Below are 25,901 nucleotides of genomic sequence, written 5' to 3'. Positions count from 1 at the left end.
CAACACAGTAGTCCAAACAATCAACAGGGCATTTATTGCACCTTTCATACACTAATGCATGCTAGCCGAATTACTATCCATAGAACATTCACATGGGCGCGCGACAAATCAAGGAAGTCCAACTCACGGCGACTGGATAACGAGCGAATATGTTCGCCCCATGCTATGACACCATCGCTTAGTCGTTCACATGTACAGTCCTGCTCAAGTGTCCTGCTCAAGCCGGACACAGCGGCCACCGAAGTCACTGCGCCGAACTGGCCACAGGCATCTCCATCGCCTGGGGTAGCTCAATTGTAGTTCGGGGCAGCAGCGCAGACGATGTGCAGGTGGCAGCAAACCAGGGGTGACTCCGCTCAAGCTGCGTACACTCAATGCACTCAACAAACACTAAAGTAGTGCAAGGGAGAGGAATTCTGCATGCGCATCATCGCCCATGTGGTACGATGTTCAATTTGGCTAGCAAAATTTCGGGTGCCTATTCAGATGCTAAGTTCACTTCAACAAAGCTCGCTTTCTTGAGTCGAACGAGTAATTTCAATTCGTGCAAGGCGAACTAATAAGGGAATCAATGTGCGACACCTCAACACCACAATCCACCAGGTTGTGTCCCTCAACGTGCGACAGGTGGCTTTGTAAAGCCTTAGAATTAATGCGTCGCTACCCTGACAACAACCGGCATCCAAAAACAACACCTAAAATAGGCACAAGAACACTCAGCCGCGAGGAGATGTTAGCTCTGTGAGGTGGTCCTACCCCGCTCGGTGCACACAGCATCTGCGTTGACAGCGTCCACCGTCCCAGACGGTGTCGGAGCGCCCGGTGCCAGGCCGCAATACCAGTCAGCCCGTAGCGGCACCCGTGGCCCGCGGCCACGCGGCTCCCTGAACCGCAACTTCCGAAGACAAAGAGATAGAAGAAGCTATTTACATAAGAAATTCGAACCACCCACGAGGCTTCCGTACACACTCGCTTTAAGCTTGCCAATGCTCCGCGGGTGCTAGGCCTCGCTTTCCCAGGATGCAGACCACGTGGCTCTCGTACCGATGAGTGTACTTCAAAACACTCGCGAAGAGGCTTAGCATATTGAAAAGTTCAAACACGCTACAGCAACCATCGCTCAAGAAATCACGCCACCTACGCTAGCGATCAAAATCCACGCTAGGACTACACTTCGGTTGAATCAAAGGTTGTCTCGAACCGAGCAAAACTGTCAAAATTATCGTCCGATGCCCCAAGACACCCCACGTTAGGTGCCAGATGTGGGGTCTCACACGTGCTCTTAGGACAAAGAAATGACAACACAGTAGTGCAAACAATCAAAAGGGCATTTATTGCACCTTTCATACACTACTGCATGCTAGCCGAATTACTACCCATAGAACATTCACATGGGCGCGCGAGCAAATCAAAGAAGTCCGACTCACGGCGACCGATAGCGAGTGAATATGTTCGCCCCATGCTATGACACCATCGCCTAGTCGTTCACGTGTACGGTCACGCGAACGGTGGCGCATTCGAACAATCCATGTTCGTTCATACCGGTGTCCTGCTCATAAGCCTTCTCGGGACAGTCCCGCGAAGCGAGCCGGCGCACGCACGAAGAGTCCGTGCGTGCTGCTTGCCGACCCCCAAGCCAAGAGGAAGCGCCTTCATCCTTTTGCGCCCAAGTAATCCTGCCGCTAGGTGGCGCCAGCACGCAACACTAGCGCCATCTCTCGTAATACGCTGCCGCCGTAACGCCACGTGGCGAAGCCGGATTACAGGCGATGTGAGCCATGCGGGGAAAACATAATCAGGGGATGGGTGAGAGTCACGCATCCCCACAAGGCAAAGCAGGATGTTACTGGAGTATGTCGCACATAGTCGAAGCAACGTAAGTCTAGGAATGACCATTACAGATGGTAAATAAAGGTGACTTCAGGAATACAGTGTGTCGCTACATTACTCGAATGCTAATTGCATTACCGTCAACAGACATTGTGAGATGAGTTCTGCCATAATTTTTTTTAGCATGGCACTGTTCATGCTGCCTCCATTACAGTTTAATGGAGAACTAACAATACGTGGTTGAAGGTAGGGCTGACAGGGCGCAAGTCGATGTTAATAGCATGGTAACCTGCACGAAAACAGATATGCAATGCGTGAAGGCTTTATTGGGTTTAATCAGTCTTGCAAGATTTCTTAGCTGAGATGAGAGAAATAGTGCACTGCCTTCTAGGGGATGAAGAAAAAGTTATAAGTGGACTATACTGATGGATTGTGAAATTTTTCACATTGAGGTTAAACTTTGTCTTGTATGCTTTCTCATTTGGCCTTTATTTCCTTTGAAAAGTGTATTGACCAGCTTCTCTACATAGGTGTAGGCTTTAGAAACCTGGTTTCAAAGAAACATTCTCAATCTTCAGGTGAAAGTGGCAGCGAAAGTGATGATGCCAGCAGCACGAGCTCCTCCTACTCTTCCTTAAGCGACTTTGTCTGTGATATGGTGGAATTCAATGGGGATCACTTCGGTGAGTGACGCTTTGGTAATTTTCCTTCCCGTTAACACTAACCATGCTGCCTCATTTTTACGTCAAACTCTCTGACCCTCTGTGAGTGAGTAATACTAATACAAAAAATTTAAGAAAGTAACTGGTGTAAAATTTAGGCTTGTCAATTTTTTTGCAATAAATGAAAGTCCAGACCCTTCAAACCCCTAAAGAAAAGTACTGGCAAGCATCAGAGTGCCCTAGATAATTTGCTACAATACTTGTTTCTGCGAACCAGTTACGGTTTCGGTACCCAGAAGGTTGATTGCTTCACAACGTCGCAATACATTGGCTCACTCTTTTTCCTGCAATTGCTGCGGTTGGCACATGGGAGCGCAGCCAGAAGACACTGCCCGCAGCGCCATTGTCTTAATCTCTTATGAACAACGTCATCGTGCCTAGCCTTACTGCTACACGACATCAGTAGCAAATTTTGCTGTATGTCATAACGCCGTGATAATGTCATTGATGCCGTCACTTTCAGACAAACGTTTGTGTCAAAATCAAATGTCTTATAAGTGTTTCCCAAACTTCACATTTGCCGAGTATGATCCATTTATGTGTGAAAAGCGTGTGGTAGAGCTTGTACAACTTTGAAAATATGTGTCCTTACTCTTTTGAGCCTCAAACTACCAACAGCTTGCGATGCGGTTTTTTATTAGGTGTTGAAAGCAGAAGTATCAGTGTATGGTTTTTTTTTTTTCTTTATAAGTAGAGCTTCTGTATTGAGAATGTGGTGGCCCTGAATAAGCGACTTCATGCAGGATGTATATGATATTCTGACCACTTATTTAACTCTTCAGCAATCCTGAAAGAACTTGCACAAAATAGAATGCAGTCTGAAGGATCGAAAGTTGTGGTGTGAGTTATGTAGAAGGTAATGCTGGTTATATAGTGGTGGCAGTTCAGATGAAAATGCGCCTAAATTATTTAAGGATTTCTTCTTTTTATTGGCTTCTTCATATCTAGCTTGAGACTGAACACCTGCTTTGTGCTGAAAGAAGGGTTACCATTTTGTGAGTTGACTTTGTTGCGCACAGAAAATTCCTTGGATCTTTTACAGTTAAAGGCAGCTCGGGATTAATTATGCAATAATAGGAAGCTACCTAATACACCCAAATAACTTTTTATGGCAATACCTGTATAGAGACTGTCCAGCTGTGTTTGAGGCAATGCCACTTTTGTGCATCCATGATGCTCTGATGGTTGAATAGGCTTGGTAAAGGTGGCTTAGGATATTTTTAATGCGATAGCGTTAAGGGCCCCGTGTTAAAGAAAATCCGGCATCAGCAACCAGCGTCTGCGTGCCATGTCGGTGGGTGGCGGAGAAAATCATCCCCAACCACCCCGACCTGCGCAGGCCCTCCACGTGGTGCAAGGTTTTGGTGAACGAAAATTGAATTTCTCACAGGTGAAATCCGTCAGAAAAATGGTAAAGTACGACTTTACCATTCAGCGTTGGATTCGCCGTTGGATTGTTTACCAATCGGCGTCGGATTATAATTTGAATGTACAAGGAAACCTAATTCTGCTACGAGGAAACTCAAACACAAACCTCTTTTCCAGCATTTCTACCAGACCTATAGCCGTGCGTTCGGGTACTTGCGAAAATTATAACCAGATGGCAGCTAGCATCCTAGGCAGGTCAAATTGTGACTTCGCCTGCTAATTCGTTTTGGACACGTGCGCGCATCGGGGCAATAGAAAACAAGTAATAAAATAATAAAAAAAGGTGCTAGGGCCTTCACATTTTAATATAAGACCACTTATATTACCCCTGGAAAAACATCTTTTCAGCAATATATTTCTGTTTAAAAGTGAAGCTGACTTTAAGGGGATCGGTGTAAGCTTGGCCTTTGTAAGCTGGCTGTCCCACGTTCAATGTTGCAGTGAATGAAGCCTACTTGCATGTATGCGAACGATGCGATGCGAACGGGTCCCGATAACATTATCACGTTCTACTCTTAAAGGTGAAGCTTAAGCGTCCTCCAATTTTTTCTTTGTTTTTAATTCAAATAGTGTATAAAAAATAGAGAAGTGAGAAAATTTTCAAGAAAGAAAATAAAGAGTAGATGTAACAAGGGAGAGCACAGAAAGTCCATGCAGAGTTCACCAATGGGGGACTAAACAAGGTGAGTCACAAAGAAATAGAACACAAAGGTCAATTTCAGGGTTCATTGAGTCAACAAAGGGCGTCCAGCAGCAGCCTGATAGGCATATTAGTGAAGCGAGGAAAGCAATGCAGGCATCCTCGCCACTGCTGCGGGCATTGTCAAGCGCTCCTGGAGGACGAAGTTGTGCTCAAAGACGCCATCGTGCGGAAAGAACCCTTTCTGGCAGTGGAAGAGGATGTCGTGAGCTCCCAGTCACTCCTGCAACCGCCCGCCTAGGCACTTGGAATATAGCTTGGCAGCCGTATTGCCAAGAGCAATAGGCCGCCAGCTGCGAGGGTCGGTCGCGTCTCTGCTCTTGTAGATGATCACCGTCCGGGAAGTTCTCCAGCCATCTGGGGTGCAGTGATGGTGCAGGCAGACTTGAAGAATGCCGAGAGGAACTTCCCCTGTGGGTCTTAGCCCAGAAGGCCAACCCGCGTCAGCCATGTCTACGTTTTCACTGCCCTCTCTTTGTCGGGGTTCCAAGCGCTTGCGTATCTAGTTTCCTTCTGCTCTCCTGTGGTGGTGGTGCCAGTCGAAATGTCACGTGTGTCTAGTTTTCTCCGGCTCCTAGGGGCGAGTGGTCCCGCCAGTTCACAGCGAATGTATATAAAAAAAATTAGCACAGTTTGCACTAAGTTTTGCGAGGCTAGAGAAACAGCGGAGCTGGTGATCACCTAGCTTTTTCCAGTTTCTCTAGGCTCGGCTAAGTTTTGCTACGTTCGGCTAAGTTTTTCTAGGCTCCGGATGGTACTCCGGATGATACTCCAGATGAGCACACAATCGCCGCATTCGTTCTCGGCTGGTGGCACGACGAGCTTCCAGCTGAGCGGCTTCTTCTTCGGGAGTCTTATACTTCTTCAGCCGTCCCATGTTACATTTACTGAGTGCGAACTCTACGAGAGTTGTGTGTGTCGCTGTCGCGGCGACATGAACTTTATAATCAATGTGACGTCATGGCCAAGCTTCACAAAGTGTTGTCATGAATAAGCAAAGCAAGAATTGCGGTGCGAAGCAATTACATGGCTAGGCGAAGCTGGGTAAGTGATTGCTAGGCGACCGCATTGACGGAGCGGGTCTGCTGGAGCGCGGTGTCGGCATTGTAACGTGGTGGAACACGGTGTCAGCATTGGAATGCAGTGTCGGTGTTGCAAACTGCGCTGTGCAACGCGCAGTGACGTCATCGTTCAGCGAAGTTTTTTTGCTCTACTATCAATGACCATTTGCTTCGCGATTACTGTAGATCACTGTAGCTCTTATGTAGTGATTATGTCGACATGCCAGAGATGAATTTTTTGGTAATATATAATGTTGAAAAAAGAGTGTGCTGCAGCCAGCACCAAACCTGGGACTAAATTGAAGCTCCAGCCAACGTCCTGTTGAAGTGTGCAGACCAAGAGCAGCATTGCCTCAAGCGACACTGTTTGCAGTAGAAGCAACAGTGCACAAGACTGTAATAATACAGCACAAAGACGAAAGAAGTTTTAAACAACTGTGTGACAGGAAGTGAAAGAAAGTTGTGCTTCATGTGCCACTGTAATTGATACTGTGTAGAATAGAGCAAGCCTTACTGCCAATGCTAGCTCTTACTGTTGCTTCTTTTGCTGTTGTTGCTGTCATTGAAGCTGTTTGTCCTCTACAGCATATTGTTCACCAAAGTGTGCTACCATAAAGGATACTGTGCAGAACAGAGCACGTCTTACTGCCAATTATAATGTATTATCTGCCACTGCTGCTGCTGTACACTTTGGGCAAAACTGAAACTTTTCTTTAATGTCCTCATTAGTTTACTTTTGCATTTTCCACAGGTGGAGCTCATATGGAAGAGGTATCAGCAGCAATACTCAATCGTGCAGACTACATGGCTGCATTCAACCCCCCCAAGACACTGCAGCTTCCAGGCACAACCCAGCAGAACTTGAGGCGTACTGACTCGGAGAACTCGGTGCATGGCTCTGTATCTTCCTCCTCTCCAAGCTCCTCGCTTTCCAGGTGAGTGCTGCTCTCACGGAGCGCACTCAAGTTCACTGCTTTACAAAATACAACAGTTCTTAGCTGTCAGTTTATCAAAAAATGTGAATTCAATAGTTTAAAATATGTGGCGGTTTCAATGCCAGAGGAGGGTGAACAGGTGCTGAAACAAACTTATGTGTGAGTGTAAAATGCTTTTGTGTTGATGATATTAGCTAAACAGTGACATCAAGACAACTCCCATTGGTTGTCCCCGTCCCTCTCCAAATTGATGCATGCCACGGTTATGCTGTAAAACTGATTAGTAAGCAACACCAGAAAAGTCATGATTTGGGTGCAACATGAATGCCTATTGGATGCATGTGGCTCCATCTTGGCCATGCCATTCAGCCTTAAAAGGATGAGACGTTATTGAAACCTTTAATATTGCAGACACCAGAAACGTGCTTAAAGACTTCTATGGTTCTGTGAGCTCTCATTTGAAAGCTACTGCCAATAAGTAGTACTCTCGAGCCTCATTATAATGAAGTTGAAGGGGGAGCCGAAATTATTTCATTATATTTGTTACTTCATTATTTCCATTATTGCCCTTCATTGCAATATATGCCCAACGAGGTGCAAAATTGTAAACATGGAAAAAAAGATGGCTTTGCGGCCAGTGTAACCGCTTAATGGCCACGTGTGTGATGAAGTTTTAAGAAAACAACAAATAAATCTTCAGCACTGTGCCAATGCGATCTCGTATTACCAGTGCAATCTCAAAGGCCACACCCAGCTGTCAGCCTGCGTGGCATTCTACAAGAGAAAGAGAAGGGATAATCTTTTGCACCGCTGTGCGTAGTCGCACAGCTAGGCAGGGCCTGTGCGTGACCTCTGTGATTGCGCCAGGGAGATCTCGGAGGCAATGCCCAGCTGCACCTGCTTGCGTGGCGCACAAGAGTTTTGAACAGCCACGGTGAACTAGTGCTGAACATCGTGGAAAGCGATGTACTTATTGCACAGCAATCGAGTATCTTTTTTTTTTTTTGAGACAAATCTAGTTTGTTGTATCCATTGGCAGGACAATTTTACTTTGTTAAAACAAGGTTCTAAATACATGGATATCTATGGCGATTTCAAGGAGAAATTAATTTACTTTGCTGTATTCATTATTTTGTTATATTTCATTTTGTTATAACGAGGTTTCAGTGTATATATGTAAGCAGCATTCCGTCATCTCACCAATATGTTGCTTGCTGCGTGAGGATGACATGTGTAATCTTCCTCTATTATTCCTTCAGCCCAACAGGTCAACCTCAAGGAGATCCTGGAGATGCATTTGAGGCACCCAAGGCAAATGCTAAGGTAAGATTACCTTCCTTTCCTTAGTCACATTTTACTCTGCTTTTCTTTTTTCTTTCTTTGCACTTCTTCCCTGTTGGGAAGTAATCAGACAGGCACAGAATTATGCTTTACAGATTGACTGAAAGGTGGGCAAGTCGGTTCAGATTCATGATTATGGCTGGGCAGCAGTGACTTAACATGGACAGCATCGATGTAGAAAAAATACAGGACATGCACTGTAGTACTCACAACTGAATTTTTATTCAGTGGAAACACATATATATGACAGGAAGCTAGCGTACATGAGAAGGCAAATGACATGAAAGGGCAGGGAATTCAACTACCTAAATAAAATGTGTGTAAACTAGAGTGATCTGGCAATATTTTTCTTTTCTTTAATGTTTAACCTTGCTCTTGTGTGTTCTTGGTTTTACACACACTCAGGGGTGCAATGTCGTGGTGCCCTGGGTTTCGTTCTTTAAACGTTAAAATTCAAATATTTTATGCATTGTCCGCTTCTTGAATTAATTATTGTAGTGTAGTTTGGCTAACAACAGCGACATCGAATATACATAAAGTTCTAATAATGCAAAAAAAAGTTATTTGACATGTTGCTAGCCTTAAATATTTTGAATCTACTGTGAACACTTTTCAAAACTTTAACATAATTAGCATAAAACACATGTATATTATCATGTTCTATCATATTTTTATTATTCAAACCAAATCATTAGGCAAGCTTTTGGAAGAATGGCATCCTTAAGTGAACATAGGCCCGTTATAAATATGCGGAGCATGGGCATATGGTGTCTATCACGTTTTCGTACAGACTACGAACTACAAATGCTACAGCAAAATCTTCCTTCAATCTTAAATAAATACAAACAAACACAGTACTTGTCGAAACCTCAATTGCAAGCACTTTTTGTGAAAATGTTGTGATAGTTGTTTGGTGAATGTCGCTTTATTTGTATCTGTTTCTTGTGCTTTGGTTTCATACAGTTCTTGCTTTATTTCATTGTCTTACTGATGCTGACTCTGTTAGCAGCACATTTGCATTACTATATCAGTTTATTTCTGCATCTCCTTCTTGCTTGGTTGCTGTATCTGCCTCATAACGGCTACCTGGGTCCCTGTCAAGCTGTCTATACAGCTTTTAGCCCAGGTAGCCATCCACTGCTATCTGGTGAATAAAGCGAATGAATGAATATGTCTTCTCTGCTATGTTCCATCTTCTTTTTGTTATCATTTGGCTTTGTTAATCTACATTTACAACTTGTCTTCTCATGTACTTCAGCATCTTGTCAGCAAATAAGCATTCCCATTGAATAAAAATTCAGTTATGAGTACAGCACATGTTCTGTCATTTTTCTTCGTCGCTTCCATGCTTATTGAATTGAATGCTTTTTATTTTCTTGAAAGGTCAAGAGGAAGGTGAGGACTAAAGGCATAAGTGCCTAACAGAGGTCCCTGCCCCCCTAAACAATTCGGACAACACATATCATGCTTAATTTATAACATGCTGCTGTTGTATGAAAAAAATGAACGAAGTCATATGAAAAAAAAGGAACAAGTTGTTGTACACACCTCTACAGGTTCAGTGCAAACAGTAAGAAGTAGCGGTGCAACGGTGTTAGAAATGCATATACAGTCAACGTATGATTTTTCAAACTCCCTAGGGGCTGCGAAAACGTCCGAAAAATTGGGCAGTCTGAAAAAACGAATGCATGCCTTTTATTGCCCCCAAGGGCTCAAATCGCCAAAGGCACATCCAAGATAGCTCTGAAGGCTTGCCAGTATACTTATTAGATGTATCGAAGCTCGTGCTGAAATGGGAGACGGCGGATACATGCATGTGTAATTAAGGAATACATGCCGTGTCCCGTCACAAATTGCCCCTTCCCACTCTTGGTATGCTTCACTGCATAACATTGTTGCATTGAGGCGAAGCTGACTTTTGGGAACCGGCATTATGCAAAGTGTCTTGTTTTGTGAGCTTCCAAGACATTGGCGAGGATTACAAAGGCAGAGTTGATGCCCTTACTAACAGTGGCGAATTGTTTCAATGAAAAACACGGCACCGAACAGAAAGGCGCATTGTAGCGAATGTCGAAGTAGCTAGGCCTAGCGTTGCCGTGGTGGTGGCTACGGCTGCCAGCGAATCTGCGTGCAAGAGCACTGGTTCGAGGAGGCAAGCTGGTCAAAATGGTGGGTGGTGGTGGCTATGATTAATGCCGTTTCGGACCTGCGGTCATGGCAAGAAGTTCAGAAAATCGGACGGAAATGTTTTTTTTTTTTTTGCATCCGAAATTTCAGACGTTTTTATACATTGACTCTATGGGGTACACGGCGGTGCTGCGAAGATGTCCAAATTATCGGGCATTTCTGAAAAATCAGCAGTCCAAAAATAGGTCATTGACTGTATATATATATTGCCACGTAGCCTGCATTCAGGTACCACGCAGATCGCATGCGGGGTATGATTTCGAGCCCCACACACCGAAGAGAGCTTAGTCCTGATCCTCGGCGATTGGAATCCGTGGAACTGACGCCAGTGCACCAACGGATGAGCCGTCGTCTTCGAGGGGATTCGCCAGAATTCGGACCTCTTCTCTTCGCGGCAAGGGAGCTATCTGACCGCGCTACCATGACCAGCCAAGTTACTACACCGGCACAGCTCATCGTGAGTCAACCTATCACACCACAGGCCTTCCACGGCGACTCGTTCGAAGACGCCGAGGACTGGTTGGACCATTTCGAGAGAGTGGCAAGGTCTAACAAATGGAGTGAAGAACGCAAGCTGCGCCATGTGTATTTTGCTTTAGAAGACTCGGCGCGAATGTGGTTCGAAAACCATGAGGCTTCTCTGTCGTCTTGGGAAGAGTTTCAGTAGCAGCTGGTGGATACGTATGGTACCAACGATCGCAGGGAGAAGGCAGAAACTGCTCTTCGGGCACGGAATCAGCGCACGAATGAAAGCGTAGCCATGTACATAGAGGACATGTCCCGCCTTTTTAAGCGCGCTGACCCCAACATGAGTGAAGACAAAAAGGTGCGCCATCTTATGCATGGGGTGAAGCAAGAGCTTTTCGCGGGTCTCGTTCGCAATCCGCCACGCACCGTTGCAGAGTTTTTGAAAGCAACAACGATTGAAATGACGCTTCAGCAGCGAGCCCGGCAATACAACCGTGACTTAAGCTGTGCGCCCGCAGATGTCTTTTCTGCGTGCACTGACAATAATCTACACACACTGCGTGAACTCGTCAGGTCTGTAGTCAGGGAAGAGCTGCGCAAGATGCAGTCTCACGAAGTTCCACCGGAACCGTCTATCATCGACATCGTCAGAAGCGAAGTGAGACAAGCTATACGGGAACCACAATGCGAGCCAGTACCAGCACGACCGACGTCAACGTACTCCGAGATGCTCAGGCGACCCGCCGTTCACAGTGCACCCATTGTTCAAATTGCACCGATCGTTCACAGTGCGTCCATCGTTCACAGTGCGCCCATCGCGAGGCCAAGTAACTATGTGCCGATAGCACACAATGCGTCCCGTATGGCTGAGACAAGGCCCAGGAAAAGTGACATGTGGCGTGACGCCGACCGTAGGCCCCTGTGTTTTCACTGCGGAGAGGCTGGTCATCTGTACCGATTTTGCCCGTACCGGCAAGCCGGTCTTAGAGGATTTTCTATGAATGCACCATGCCCCCGAAACGGCGAAAGACCATCTGACATCGAAGAGTACTTATGTACGCGGCAGAGTTTTAGCACACCTCGCCATCGCCAATCTCGGTCGCCATACCCTATGCATTACCGATCGCCAAGCCCGCGTGCCTCTTCAAGCACGACTAGGCATCGTTCGCCTAGCCCAAAGCCGGAAAACTGAAGCGAGCGACCTGTGGAGGCGGGGCCGCTAACAATCGGACATGCAAAGATCCTCACCGCGGTACCAGGGTGACATCGACGATTGGTTCCAGGTAAAGAAGTGCAGCAATGAAAAATAGCTTCGGACTTGCCTTTGCTGATTGATGGGTACGAGCTGAATGCATTAATTGATACCGGGGCAGATAATTCAGTGATAAGTTATGAACTAGCGAAGAAGCTAAAAAAGGTTTTGACGGAGTGGAATGGACCTCAGATACGCACAGCAGGTGGTCACCTTATTATGCCCCTCGGCAGGTGCGCCGCAAGAGTTCAGATACGAGGATTTACATACGTTGGTGAATTCGTAGTACTTTCGAAATGCTTGAGGGATGTTATACTTGGTATAGATTTCCTGAAGACTAACGGTGCCATTATAAACTTACAGAAGTCAAGCATATCATTCTCGACCGAGCAAGCTATAACCTGGGAAGAATCAGGAGAACCTTATATCACTCCACTGCGAGTCGTCGACGACGATGTAACTGTACCGCCACGCAGCAGTGTAATATTTCTCGTCAAAAATGACACATTCAACGTGTGGGAATCCTCGGGTCCCATAACCGCCCCACGGGCAGCGAACGTCGCGTCAAGCGCATGCGTGCCAGGGAGAGTTGGGAGAGGGGAAACTTTCCTTCCGCGGGCGGCAGCGCGGGAATCGCAAGCGCTATCAGCGCCACCGGGTGGGTCACGTGAGATCCCGCTGATATCGCCCGGGGCTTTTTGGTCTCCAGCAAGCGGCGACGGCGGAAGTCTCCGCCGCCGCTCCCGTATTCCCGCACGTGGTTAGTCAACCGCGTTCTTGCCGCGGCAAACGCCGCGGCCCCCCTCGTATTCCCCAGTTGGTAAGTCGGAAACCCTTCTTTACCTAGTGTATTATTCTCTTCGAAGGAACCCTCAGCGATGTCAACTATAGCTAGCTGGCCTGCTCGAAGTGTTAGTTGCAGTCGTAATAAATGCTTTCCGAGTGTACACGTGGTTGTCGTCTATTGTTTCCTCGAGCTTGTACCGGACCGCGGTTGATGCGCAGGCATGCGCCAACCGCTGGGCTCGGTGTGTCGAGGCAGAGGGCCATTGGCATCCCCCCATATCCCGACAAACGAGTGCGAAGGTATAGCGGACAGTAACACGAAACTTTTCTCGAACAGGAGCATGTGTGTGGCACGAGGACTCGTTCACCTCCGTAGGGGATGCGCAGATATCCTACTCACAAATTTTGGGAACGAGTTTCAGCACATCGTGAAGGGAACAACTATCGCCTTCTTGCATGAGTTTTCTGTAACGACAGAATTGGGCAGCCTAGAGCTAGCATCTGCGGATGTGCCAACGACCCGCGACGTCCGCGAAGTAATTGCCATCAATCCGAACCTTTCAGTGCTTCAAAAGCAACAGTTACACAGCCTGATACAGGATTTTGCTGAATGCTTCTCTAGTTCTTCAAAAGTGCGGCGCACGACCATTACAAAGCACAGAATTATAACTGAGGAGACAACCAGACCGGTATGTCAACATCCGTATCGAGTCTCACCAAAGGAAAGAGACATTATCGAGAACCAAGTACGCGAAATGCTTGAAGACGATGTCATTCAGCCTTCCAACAGTCCGTGGGCGTCTCCCGTAGTGCTTGTTAAGAAAAAAGACAACACACTGCGGTTCTGTGTAGACTACCGTAAATTGAACAGTGTGACTAAGCGGGATGTATACCCCCTCCCACGCATCGATGACACGTTAGATCGGCTACAGTGTGCAAAATTTTTCTCCTCCCTCGATCTGAAAAGCAGATATTGGCAAATTGAAGTGGATAAACGAGACCCCGAGAAGACAGCATTTGTAACCCCGGATGGACTCTATGAATTTAAAGCTCTCCCATTTGGTCTCTGTTCTGCGCTGGCAACGTTTCAGCGCATGATGGACACTGTACTTTCCGGCTTAAAATGGCAGTCTTGCCTAGTATACCTAGATGATGTCGTGATCTTTTCCGCAACGTTCGAGCAGCATATCGAGCGACTGTGGTTAGTGTTGGAGGAAATCCGTTCGGCAAACCTAACAATTTAAACCGGAGAAGTGTCAGTTAGCATTTGAAGAACTTTGATTCCTTGGACATGTCATCAGCGCTCAAGGTGTTCGACCAGATCCCGGAAAGACAGCGGCAGTCGCGAAGTTCTCGACGCCGGTAGACAAAAAGTCAGTACGACGCTTTTTGGGTCTATGCGCTTACAATTCGTCAACAATTTTTCAAAAATAGCAGAGCCTCTAACAAAACTTACAAGAGATGATGTACCCTTCGTGTGGCAAAGCGAGCAACAGAGCGCGTTAAATGAGTTGAGAAAACGCCTGCAAGCACCCCCAATCCTTGCTCATTTTAACGAAACAGCTGAGACAGAAATACACACGGACGCCAGTAATGTCGGTGTTGGTGCCATCCTGGTCCAGTGGCAAAATGGCGAAGAAAAGGTTATTGCATACGCTAGACGGACTTTATCGAAAGCAGAGACCAACTATTCAGCAACCGAAAAAGAATGTCTCGCCGTGATCTGGGCCATAAGTAAATTTCGTCCATACCTGTATGGCAGACCATTCAAAGCAATCAGCGATCACCATTCCCTTTGCTGGCTGGCAAACCTCAAGGATCCATCTGGAAAACTAGCAAGATGGAGCCTCCGATTGCAAGAGTATGACATTACGGTCGTATACAGATCTGGAAGAAAGCACACCGATGCCGACTGTTTGTCACGCGCACCAGTAGACGCAGCACCATCAGAGGAAGAGGACTTTCAGTACCTAGGCATTGTCGAAGCAACTCAAATCGCAGAACGTCAACGTGCTGATGAAGAATTACTACCACTCATTAAGCACCTCGAAGGATTCAACATCCAAGTACCACGTATTTTTTCCAGAGGCCTGTTATCATTCTGCCTCAGAGGAAATGTCATATACAAGAGGAACTTTAAGCCAAACCACGAAAAGTTTTTGCTTGTAGTCCCTGCAACTATGTGTCAAGAAATTCTACAAGCATTTCACGATGAACCTTCATCTGGACATTTGGGCGTTATTCGAACGTTCGCTAGGATTAGTTTGAATTATTATTGGCCCAAATTGTTAGCTTCAGTGCAGCAATATGTCAAGACTTGCCGCGAGTGTCAAAGGCGAAAATCGCCGTCTGTGAAACCGGCAGGCCTTTTACAGCCTATAGATCCACCGCAAGCTCCATTTCAACAAGTTGGAATGGACCTTCTTGGACCCTTCCCTACATCTTCACTTGGGAAAAAGTGGATCGTGGTGGCTACAGATTACTTAACCAGGTACGCTGAAACAGACTCCCTACATCGAGGAACGGCGGCTGAAGTTGCCAAATTCTTCGTGAACAACATAGTCCTGCAGCATGGCGCTCCAGCCGTCGTCATTACTGATCGTGGAACAGCCTTCACAGCGGAACTTGTGCAATGCTTGATGAGTATGACCCATACTGACCATAGGAAAACTACCGCCTATCATACTCAAAGCAACGGTCTAACTGAACGCCTGAACAGAACCCTCGCTGACATGCTCTCTATGTATGTAGATGTTGAGCATAAGATGTGGGATGAAATTTTACCCTACGTCACCTTTGCCTATAACACGGCCGTACAAGAGACGAGAGCTACACCATTCCAGCTTGTATACGGTCGTGCAGTTACCACAACATTGGACGCTATGCTACCGATAGGTGATTATGATTACCCCCCGGATTTAGATGACTTCTTACAAAGAGCCGAGGAAGCCCGCCAGTTGGCAGGGTACAGAATACGTCGCCAACAACAGATCGATGCAAGGCACTACAACCGCCGACATCGCGAAACGCGATATGAACCTGGTGACAAAGTGTGGGTATGGACCCCAGTACGACGTCGTGGGCTGTCTGAAAAACTTCTTTCTCGATATTTTGGACCCTATGAAGTAGTTCGCCGCCTTAGTGACCTTACTTATGAAGTCAAATCTGCCGGACACGAGCGTTCAAGGCAACGCAACCCCACGGAGCGCATACATGTTTTGCACATGAAACCTTATTATGACAGATCGATTGAAGGAGCAAACCATGATACAAGTTAGTTTATCTACAACACATACGTATTATGTCGCTTTCTTACGCATCGGGCTGATGCGCACTAGGAGGGGGGATAGTGCCACGTAGCCTGCATTCAGGTACCACGCAGATCGCTTTGAACGCCAACAGCGTCCATCACAACACGCGGAGTGCGCCTGTCTACCGGCCTGCGTGCGCATGAGCTCCAACCTAGAAGCTGCCACCAATGGGAAACGACAGCGTGTGGTTTTCATCGAGGGAGGCCACGAGCGGCGTTCGAAGATGGTGGCACGCGACCGAGAAACTTTTTCGCTGCGCAGGCAACTCAGTGATTCCCTTTAGCTCTGGGCACAAGTTCGCCCTTTAATAATTAAATTGTTTATTTTTTGTAAACCTGTGTTAACTGAAGTCACTACAATATACATACACACACACACAGGTACATGCAACTCACGTAATATATCTGTTCATATGGGCATACAAATAAAGATAACACAATGATGCATAACATAAGATAACAAAGATAACACAAATAAAAGATAACAGAGTAAAGAGATGCCCCTCAACAACGTACAATGTATTTCAAGTTTGCTCAAAATTAATGATCACAGACAAAATGTAATTTTGTCGTGAGCAATAAAGACTTAATTTTCTTTATAAATGTGCACAACGAGAAATTAAAGTTAACATGGCCTTCAGTTTTGTTCATTAAAGGGCCCCTCACCAAGCCACATAGATAAGTTCGCTTAGACGCTGGAAGTTATGTGCCCTCTAGGGGGCGTTCTACGGCAAGAATTTTAAGATTTGGCGCATAAATAGCTGAGATATAAATATTTCAGTGCTGGCAAACCCTTGATTTCAAGAGGCGAGCTTCACCGCCAGCGTAGACACTCTCTCCACTTGCCACGTGTAGCCTCCGCAAGCGAAATTTTTTCTTTGGAGCTGGAGGATCGCGTGACACATGTGTCATGGGCCCCACCTTCTTTTCTTTTTTTTCCTCGCTTTTTTGCTGCGCAGCGCACTTCCGCTGGCGGTGTTGTGTGCGAGCTGTTGCATTTGCCTCGTTTCACGCAGCGCACGATTTTGCACGCTGTGCATGAGTACACTTGACTAGTGGTATAAGTCAGTGCTACACAAACACTGCGGCAGACACAAGCAGATCACAGAGCATGATTGCGTGCTGGAACACGGTAGAAAATGCCATAGTTTCATTGTCGGCACGCGTGACTGCACGACGTGGGAACAAGCAGATGAAACTGAAGTACATCTCTCTTGCTGTGGTACGAAGTAAAACAAAAACACGCAGACATTTGATTTGTGTGTTTTACTATTTCTCTAAACTTTCATTCGTCTGTTGAAGCAACATACTACAGAAATAACAGATGTTGCCTTGAATAATTCTCGAAGTGACGTGTCACTATGAGTGACGTCGCACCACAGACATGTACGTAGGCGCACTTGCGCATATATGTCAACCCCCCGGCTTAAAGCGTGGCGCCCGTGAGGAGAAGGGCAAACGGCGTTTGGTTTGAAATCTCGGCTCTTTCCATGGCATGTTGTGATGTAATACTTAGCAGACACAATCATTAGTGCACATTGTATGGACTTGTCAGCTCAATATGGGCAGGCCTGATGAGGGGCCTTTTAAGTAGATACTCTGGTACAAAATTGGTTATTTTTCATAGTTTGTTCTTGTCTGTGGAGTGTGTAACTATAAATGTCGGAAAGGGTACATGATAGGGTGCCTGTGATTGCTATGATTGTACAGCTTGTTTTCATGTATGTATTGCATTACTTATAAATATTAGATCTGATCCGGACGTAACATAGAAAATGTTGCGAACAGCGGCAGTTTGTAGATCCTATATGCGACCATTTAATTTACATTCAGACGAAGAATTTGCTTCTGTAGTGTTATAATTTGCACATAATTAGATCTGGTGGTCGTTCCCTATACTAACAAAGTATTTTGTAGTATACTAGTACAGTATACAGTATAATAGTTTGATTTGATTCTGACCGAAGGTCCCAGCCGGTATCCATGCATTTCTATGGGCCGAAACTTTTGTTTATTCGATCCTAAAATTGATCTTTACTGGATAATTTGAACTTAACCAGTCAGCATTCACGTGCCTGACCTATATGGTGACCCATATAGCGACCCCTTTAGTGGAAGCGTCAGTCTAGGCGGGAGATGACACTGAATACACATTACCTTCTGTCACCTCTCGCCTATTTTCAGCCTGCCCTAGAAATATTTTCAAGCAATAAATGTAGCTCACAATGAATACAATATTTACCTGATTTTAACATGCGCCTTATTTCTTTCACGAGAAGTGAGCCGAAAATTGCCTGCGCGGTGCAATCGGATACAATACGAAACCGCCTTTCCAGCATTTGTAAGCTTTACCGCATAACAAGCGTGCAATGCAGCAAAGCTGACTTTAAAAAACCAGCTGTAATTTTGCAACACATATTAGACGTTTGCCCATTTTTCTTGTTAAAAAAACAGGTGCATGTTATATTTCTACTTTGTTTAGGAGCTTTAATGTCATTTCTACATTAGTTTTCTACTTTGAACACATAGGAAGTGGACACTCATTTGATTTGGAGGTGTGTTAGAATCGGGCAAATACTGCCAAGTGAATCAGTGGTGTGTTTTGGTGTTTTTCCTGCATTTTGTTCAATTCGACCAGCCAGATAATTCTATCAATTTTGTCAGTCCCGTTAAGGTAGAAATAATGGTAGTTTATTGTGCATACCATTGCACATTTATAATACAGCATGAAGAAGCTGGTATGGTCATATATTACTACTAGAACTTGTGTATGCAAGGTTATGTTGAATCGCATAATATTTCTGCACTTTCGTGCGTCCAGTATACGGCATACTATGTTTTGTTCGTGAGTACAAGTAGTGTGCTGTGGCTGCTATTCGCAGAAATGTGCCACTCACTAGTGTCTCATTCGGTAATAAATAGGTTCAGATATGCGACTCATTCTATGTATAAAACATAATATTTTGTGACATAAAATCATGAGACTTAATGTTACATAGAATTACATCATGCATACGTATATATTTCTTATGTGACACTAATTTTCGTTGCGAATGTGAGCAGTGAGAGAAGTCTGTCTAGCCTTCATAGTGTCACCTGTCATTTGCAAAACAAGAGTATAATTTTATGATGAACTAAAGACAGTGTCATTGTGGTAGCCTGTCTACATTTAAAATCTGAAAGCAGCAGGAAGGTAGCCATTTGTTCAATTTATGAACTGAATTAGTGTGATTTGGTGGGCTAAGTAAGTAAATTGGTTGTGCATTCTTTAGTCAACACCAGTGGTGTGTATAGTATTTACTTGTGTCCCTGTCAGTCCTCTAACCTAACCTAACCTAACATCTCTTATTAATGCATCAGAGTTTATGTTGGCCATTCTCTGATAAAATTAAAGCTACACTGCTTAACCCTTCGAGGGTCAAATGTTTTCGAGAATTGCATCCCGCCAGGGTCACTTTTTTTTTTTATTGCAGATTTGAATTCCTTAGCGCAATTTATTTCGAAAGAAGGCAAACAAATAATTTTTCAGGTGACAATGAAGTGACAAAAATTTGTTGAATGTGTGCAGTTTTATACATGGTTTATTGTTGAATACATATATAAAATAGTATAAATAATTTTTTACAAATGCAATAAAATTCACACAACTTATTTTTATGTTTTAACAAAGTTATACACAACTAGGGCCCGTACTGCTTCGAAATGTTCCATTTCATTTTTCACTTGTATCATAAGTCCCACCAAGGGTGCAATCCCAGTAAAGACGACAGATGTGGCCTCCAAGCCACATCTGAACTAGTGACAAAGGACCAGAGGAATGGATAATGAAGTGGATGATTAGAAAATACGGCTCCAAGAACATACTGTGGAAGCAAGGCATACCACGTGAGCACCTGCAAGCAAACTCTGTGCACCCATCAGATAAATGTAGTGAATGATAAACTTGCAGTAATGAATTGTTAGATCATAAGACAAGATTCTAAGAATTCTCATGCATCTCGCAAAAAGAGATGCATGCGTGGCATTGCCGGTTTGCGAGCACCTGCCTTTAGACAAAGTAATTGGATACCTATGGGAGAGCCATGCATGTGAGCACCTCGCACTAACAATTTGAGTGATAAGAAACGAGATAGAAATAACTTTTCCTGATGCCTGTAACTTGAAGTGACATGTATGATAATGCCAATTATTAAGTGTGCAAGCGTGGTTGTGAGCACACAGCAGTAATCTAGACAAAGTGGGAAAACAGTAGAACTTCGTTGATATGATACTTTTATACAGTAAAAGCTCGATGATACGATCACGGCTAATACGAATTTCCGGATGATACGAATTTTTCTGTGGTCCCGGCCGAGCCCCGTTAGTTTGCAATGTGCTAGGGAACGGTTGTTACGAATCGATTTTCGACCCGCGTTTGTTGATACAAATAAACGCCGCCCCACCGACGGCCACGAAAGAGAACAGCGCGCAGTCACGCGCTTTCTCGCGTCCTCTTTTGGTGCGGAGGCGCGGCGCCGGACAGCGTGGACACCGCGACTGGGCGCGAAGAGTTTGAAGCGGTGGCGCTTTTGGTGCTTTTGTACTTTTCCTCCTTTTCTGCGAGCCGTCAGATGGAGTGGCTGCTGCGCTTCGGGCCGCGATCTTCGTGTTTGCGCCATTTTGCCTAGTCGCAGCGAGCTATGTCTCCCAAGCGGAAAGCACTCTCCTTTAAAGAGAAATTAGACATTCTTCGAAAGGTCGATGAGGATCCCAAGAGGATGCGGACGGAGTTGGCTAAGGAGCTAGGCCTCGCAACGTCAACACTGAGCACAATTGTTGCACAGCGAGACTATCATGAAAAACGTGCTTTCGTTCAACGTCAATTCGAACACGCTTATTTCGAACATACCGCGCACCGACAATGCTCTTAGCAGCGCGCCAAATCACGCGGCGGCGCCTCCGACCGGCATTGCTCCGACACCGCCATAGAGCAAAAACTCAGGAGAGACCCCTCAATGCAGCGCGCGAAGGCACGGAGAAAAAAAAAAAAATAAAAAAGAACTCGCGGCGGAAATTTCACCCTCTCTCAAATTGCAAGGTCGCCGTTTCTGCATCGCGCCGGAACAAGCGTGTACGTGCCGACTAGAGTGTTCTAGACAACCGTATTCTAGCACACACTAGTGCCGACGTCTCAGCCACGCGGATAAAATGGCAGTGAACCCTTCTCCTCTATTTTCTAGTCACATGTTGACCTTGCACGCTGCGGCAGCAGCGCAGAGGGAAGCAGCGGCAGAGGCACAGTCGGGCCAACGAAACTGCCACGCCCACAAACGCTCGCTTCCCGATAACGGCAGAAAACGAAACTTCAGGGGGCGGCTAAAATAAGCTGGCGCCAGCACGGCGGCGGGCGTGCACGGAGATGTGCACACGGAGTCGAAGGTGAGAGAGCTACGAGGGAGTTGAGAGGGAGGGCGAGGGGAGCCACCGAAATCCGCTTCCATGCCGCCCTCCTCCCTCACCTTCGACGGTCTCCGCGCGTACCCGTGTGCCGGCGCCGCCCGCTCGCTCCCTAAAGCTTCGTTTTCTGTCGTTATCGGGAAGCGACCGTTAGCCGGCGTGGGCAGTTTCGTGGCCCGCGTTTGCTATGCGCTTGCGCGCCGCGATATTTCACGACTCGCACCGTTCGTGCATCGTGCTATGGTGCACGAATACTTCAAAAATACGTCCTTTTAATTCGAACAAATTTTCGGGCCCCTTCCAGTTCGAATTATCGAGATTCGACAGTAGTTTTAATTGTGTTTCGATGATACGAATTTCGGCTAATACGAATATTTTTCGTGACCCCGTGAGATTCGTATCATCGAGCTTTTACTGTACATGGTCTCTCAGCATCAACGTCCGAGATCGAGAACACACAAAAATTACCCGATAAAGTTACGCTGCCGATTCATACATTCCCAGAAAGCACTATCTTTCGCCACCAACGTTCAATATTTCCAAACTGCGATCGTATGATAAGTTTTCCAGCCACTAGGTGTCATGTAAAAAAGAAATTGCGCGAGGCGCATTCAGTTGAGAACTACAACTGAATGCCCCACTATGGCAGCTTCACCACAATGCTCGCCTGTCCGTCTTCTGTGAAAACGCCGGCACGCACTCAGTTTGGTATTCTGGTGTAGTGGACAGTGTGCTTCGCGTCCGAAGATGAAGAAAAGCTCGACATCATGGCCGCAACATCAGCTCAGGAAATGCAGGAGTCCTTAGACCTATTGGCTAAAGGATTGGAGAGCCGGTTCACAACGCGTCTTCAAAATTCTGTTCTTACTCCTACATTCTCGGACTACAAAGAGATATCGTATTCGGAACTAGCACAGGTCATGTTACGGTTACCAACTACAGCGCCTGGCCCGGATGGAATAACAAATGCAATGTTAAAAATTTTCTTCCAAGAAGCCCCACGTGAGCTTCTGAGGTTGCTAAATTACTCTATTAGCAATGCATGGATTCCACATGAATGGAAGATCGCCAAAATTATTCCGTTACTTAGAAAGCAAGGGGCAGGGTATACTATCGACAACATCAGACCAATTGCGTTGACATCAAACATAGCAAAACTTATTGAAAGAGTGCTTCACGGGCATATAATGAAGTTTATTGATGAAAATCAATTGTTGAGTCCTTGTCAAATTGGATTTAGATCTGGCTATTCAATATGGCACGCGCATGTAGACCTTGAAAGTCGCATTAACATCGCCAGACAGAAAAAACAATATGCGGCGTTAGTTACTTTAGATATATGTAAAGCCTATGACAGCATTGAACATGCAATTTTAACAAAGCGGTTACAGGGCCATGGCTTTCCAGGATATATTGTAGCATGGGTGCATGAATTTTTGAAAGACAGGGAATTCTTTTGTTTTCGAAGCGGCTATTCATCTGGTAAACACAAGCAAACAAGAGGTGTGCCTCAGGGATCGGTACTTTCACCAATATTATTTAATATTTTACTGAGCGGAATCCCCGTTCACCCAGGTGTCAGTACCTACGTTTATGCTGACGACATCGCCTTTTTTGGTATGGCTAGTGACCTATACTCCCTTTACGAAATTTTGCAGTCCTATCTAAAGAAACTGGAAGGCTGGCTGGATAGCTTACACTTAAACCTGAATGCTAATAAGTGTGCTATCCTTGTTTTTCCCGTTAAAGACCCAGTATACATATCGCTTAACTATCACCTCGAAGATATCCCACAAGTTCAGTCACTGAAGTACCTTGGAGTTATCTATAACGGAAATCTTAACTGGCGGCCGCATATTGAATATATTGCAACAAAAGGAGCTCGTACAATGGGCATCTTGCGCAAGTTAAGCAATCGAAGAACAGGTATGCGAAGAAAATCCCTTTTGATGGTATATAAAATGTACGTTCGTCCAGTATTAGAATTTGGCTGTGTTTTATTCTCAGGTGTTCCGTCATACAAGCTTCGACCGCTAGTTTTATTAGAGCGAGAGGCGCTACGTCTGTGCTTAGGCCTTCCAAAATACGTTGCAAATGCCGTCTTATATCTGGAAGCGAGAATCCCACCTATTATATGCCGATTTCACCTTCTGACCGTTCAGACTTTCTTACGACTATATGAATCACCATTAAGCCGTCCTCAAATAATTTTCATCTCCGATCCACAATTATTTTTTCCCGTTCATTGGCCCAGGTTTCATACACCACAGATTATATTTGTGCAAAAATTACTTGAACCACTAAATGTGCAAATTCGCGATGTGCTTCCTAACAATACTCATTCAAATTACCTGGATATCAGGTTCGACGATATTTTCCCAAACCACGCAAAACTACTACCTTACAGCATCTTAAACGCCATGTTACAAGACCACCTAAGCTCCCTAGGAACAAATATTATCATTGCAACAGATGCATCACAGAGCGAGGATAAGACTGGCATTGGGATATTTTGTCCTGCACTCGACTGGTCTTTTTCTTTAAGATTGCCCGATTTTGTGCCTATTTTTCTGGCCGAGTTTTTAGCAGTAATCCTAGCTTTACGTAAATTAGACCAAACGACTACAACAGCTGCTATCCTTACTGACTCCCTTTCTGTTTGCTCTTCCCTTACCGCCTCTAATGATTCACCTATGCTAAAACTATTTTACTTGCTAGTTCCTGCCCATGTGCAATGTGTTCATTTGATTTGGGTACCTGGTCATAAAGGGTTGTTTTTTAATGAAACTGCCGATTCACTGGCAAAGACCTCTCTTTCCGGCCCTGTTCTTCCCATTCTACCAGTGACTGCACACATCACGGCGGCTAGATTTCGGATGCGATCAATTAGAAAAGCCTTATCAAACCCAGTTCTGACTGCTTCTCCAGATTATAAGCACCTGATATTTCCCTGGCGTAGCGAATCCTGTAACACAAAGATGCTTGAGGTCTCTCTCACCAAATTACGTTGCCGTATACCCTCCCTAAATTTCTACTTACACAGGTCGGGTTTGGTTCCCTCCCCCCTCTGCCCGTTTTGTAATGAGGAAGAGACGATACACCACTTTCTTCTATCTTGTCGCCGCTTTACTGCGGCAAGAAAACGATTGTTGGAAATACCTTTTCGAAGGCTTGGCCTGGACTTAACAGAACCTAATATTCTTTCGTTCGGGGCGTCCACTTTGGGATTCAGCCACAGGGATGCTTGCTTCGCCGTCCAAACGTTCCTTACAGACTCCAAACGAATACCCTGCTAAATTCTATCCTTTTCTTTTTTTTGTACTTTCAAATTTCTGATTACTCATTCGATATGACTTTCTTGATTTACTTTAACATATAACTCTACGCTGTTGAATACTAATTTCATAGATATTCGGAAATGTATCCTCAATATTAATTTGGAATAATCCACCCATTTCTTGGCCAATCCCCCTCCGTGGGTAGGAGCCACAGGCGTGATAGGCTACAACAACAACAACAACAACAACAACATCAGCTTAGTTGCCCGCCGAATAAATGTTTGCTTGTTCCGAGTCTTCTGTTCCCACAAGTTGGTGACCTCGGACGCTTCCCGCATCGCAACTATCCGACCCGCCGCTTCTCTTCGACGCCATGGAATCGAACTCCCAAGACAATGCCACACCTCCCATCGCCACACTCAAGCTTCCCGAGTTCTGACCCGCAGCTCTGGTTTCTCCACATCTAAGTGCAGTTCCGCCATCACCGCATCGCATTGCAGACGGCCAAGTACGACTATGTCATGAGCGCGCCGGGTCATTTTTCACCACATACATTTTTTTGGCCATGTTCACGTCGACATTGTGGGACTGCTACCACCGTCCGCGAACCAACCTTACATACTCACTTGTATAGACAGATTTACCCGCTGGCCGGAAGCAACGCTGCTAAGCAACATCGCTGCAGAATCTGTTGCACAGGCTCTTGTGCACACCTGGATCGCTCGTTATGGCATGCCACACATCATAACGACAGACCGAGGGAGACAATTCGAATCGTCCCTCTTTCGTGCTCTCTCCCACCTTCTAGGCGTAACACACATACAAACTACGGCTTACCACCCCAGTTCCAACGGCATGGTGGAACGCTTCCACCGTCAACTGAAGGCATCACTGCGTACGCAGGACTCAACAATTCCATGAACAGAGCGCCTGCCTCTGGTTCTACTAGGTCTTCGCACCACGGTGAAAGAAAGCACACAGTGTTCATCCACAGAGCTGGTTTTTGGCACAACACTTTGCGTACCCGGCGAGTTCTTTGCCTCAGAACCGACATCAGCTGAGCTACACTCTTATGATGACTGCCTGTGAACTACTATGGCTACTGTCGTACCGCCGCCGCTTCGTCAGGATTGCAAGACCGTTTATGTGAGCCCATCATTACTTCAT

The 25,901-nt window shown here is 45.7% G+C and overlaps 1 protein-coding gene across 5 annotated transcripts in view; it reads left to right on the top strand.

Moving 5' to 3' along the window:
- The window catches only part of LOC119450197 (MAP kinase-activating death domain protein-like), a 133,177-nt gene that overhangs the window by 34,516 nt on the left and 72,760 nt on the right, over positions 1–25,901 (top strand). For all 5 annotated transcript variants that reach the window (XR_007466387.1, XM_049665699.1, XM_049665700.1 and 2 more), the window contains exons 11-13: positions 2,409–2,513; positions 6,493–6,676; positions 7,936–7,999. Coding sequence is in view for 4 of the 5 variants with exons in the window: in XM_049665699.1 (XP_049521656.1) it covers positions 2,409–2,513; positions 6,493–6,676; positions 7,936–7,999 (353 nt within the window). In the remaining variant the exon portion in view is untranslated. The remainder of the gene's footprint in view (positions 1–2,408; positions 2,514–6,492; positions 6,677–7,935; positions 8,000–25,901) is intronic.

This window comes from Dermacentor silvarum, chromosome 4 (assembly GCF_013339745.2).
Source record: "Dermacentor silvarum isolate Dsil-2018 chromosome 4, BIME_Dsil_1.4, whole genome shotgun sequence".
In the NCBI taxonomy this organism is placed as follows: Eukaryota; Metazoa; Arthropoda; class Arachnida; order Ixodida; family Ixodidae; genus Dermacentor; species Dermacentor silvarum.
This window is presented reverse-complemented; position numbering and strand designations above follow the sequence as displayed.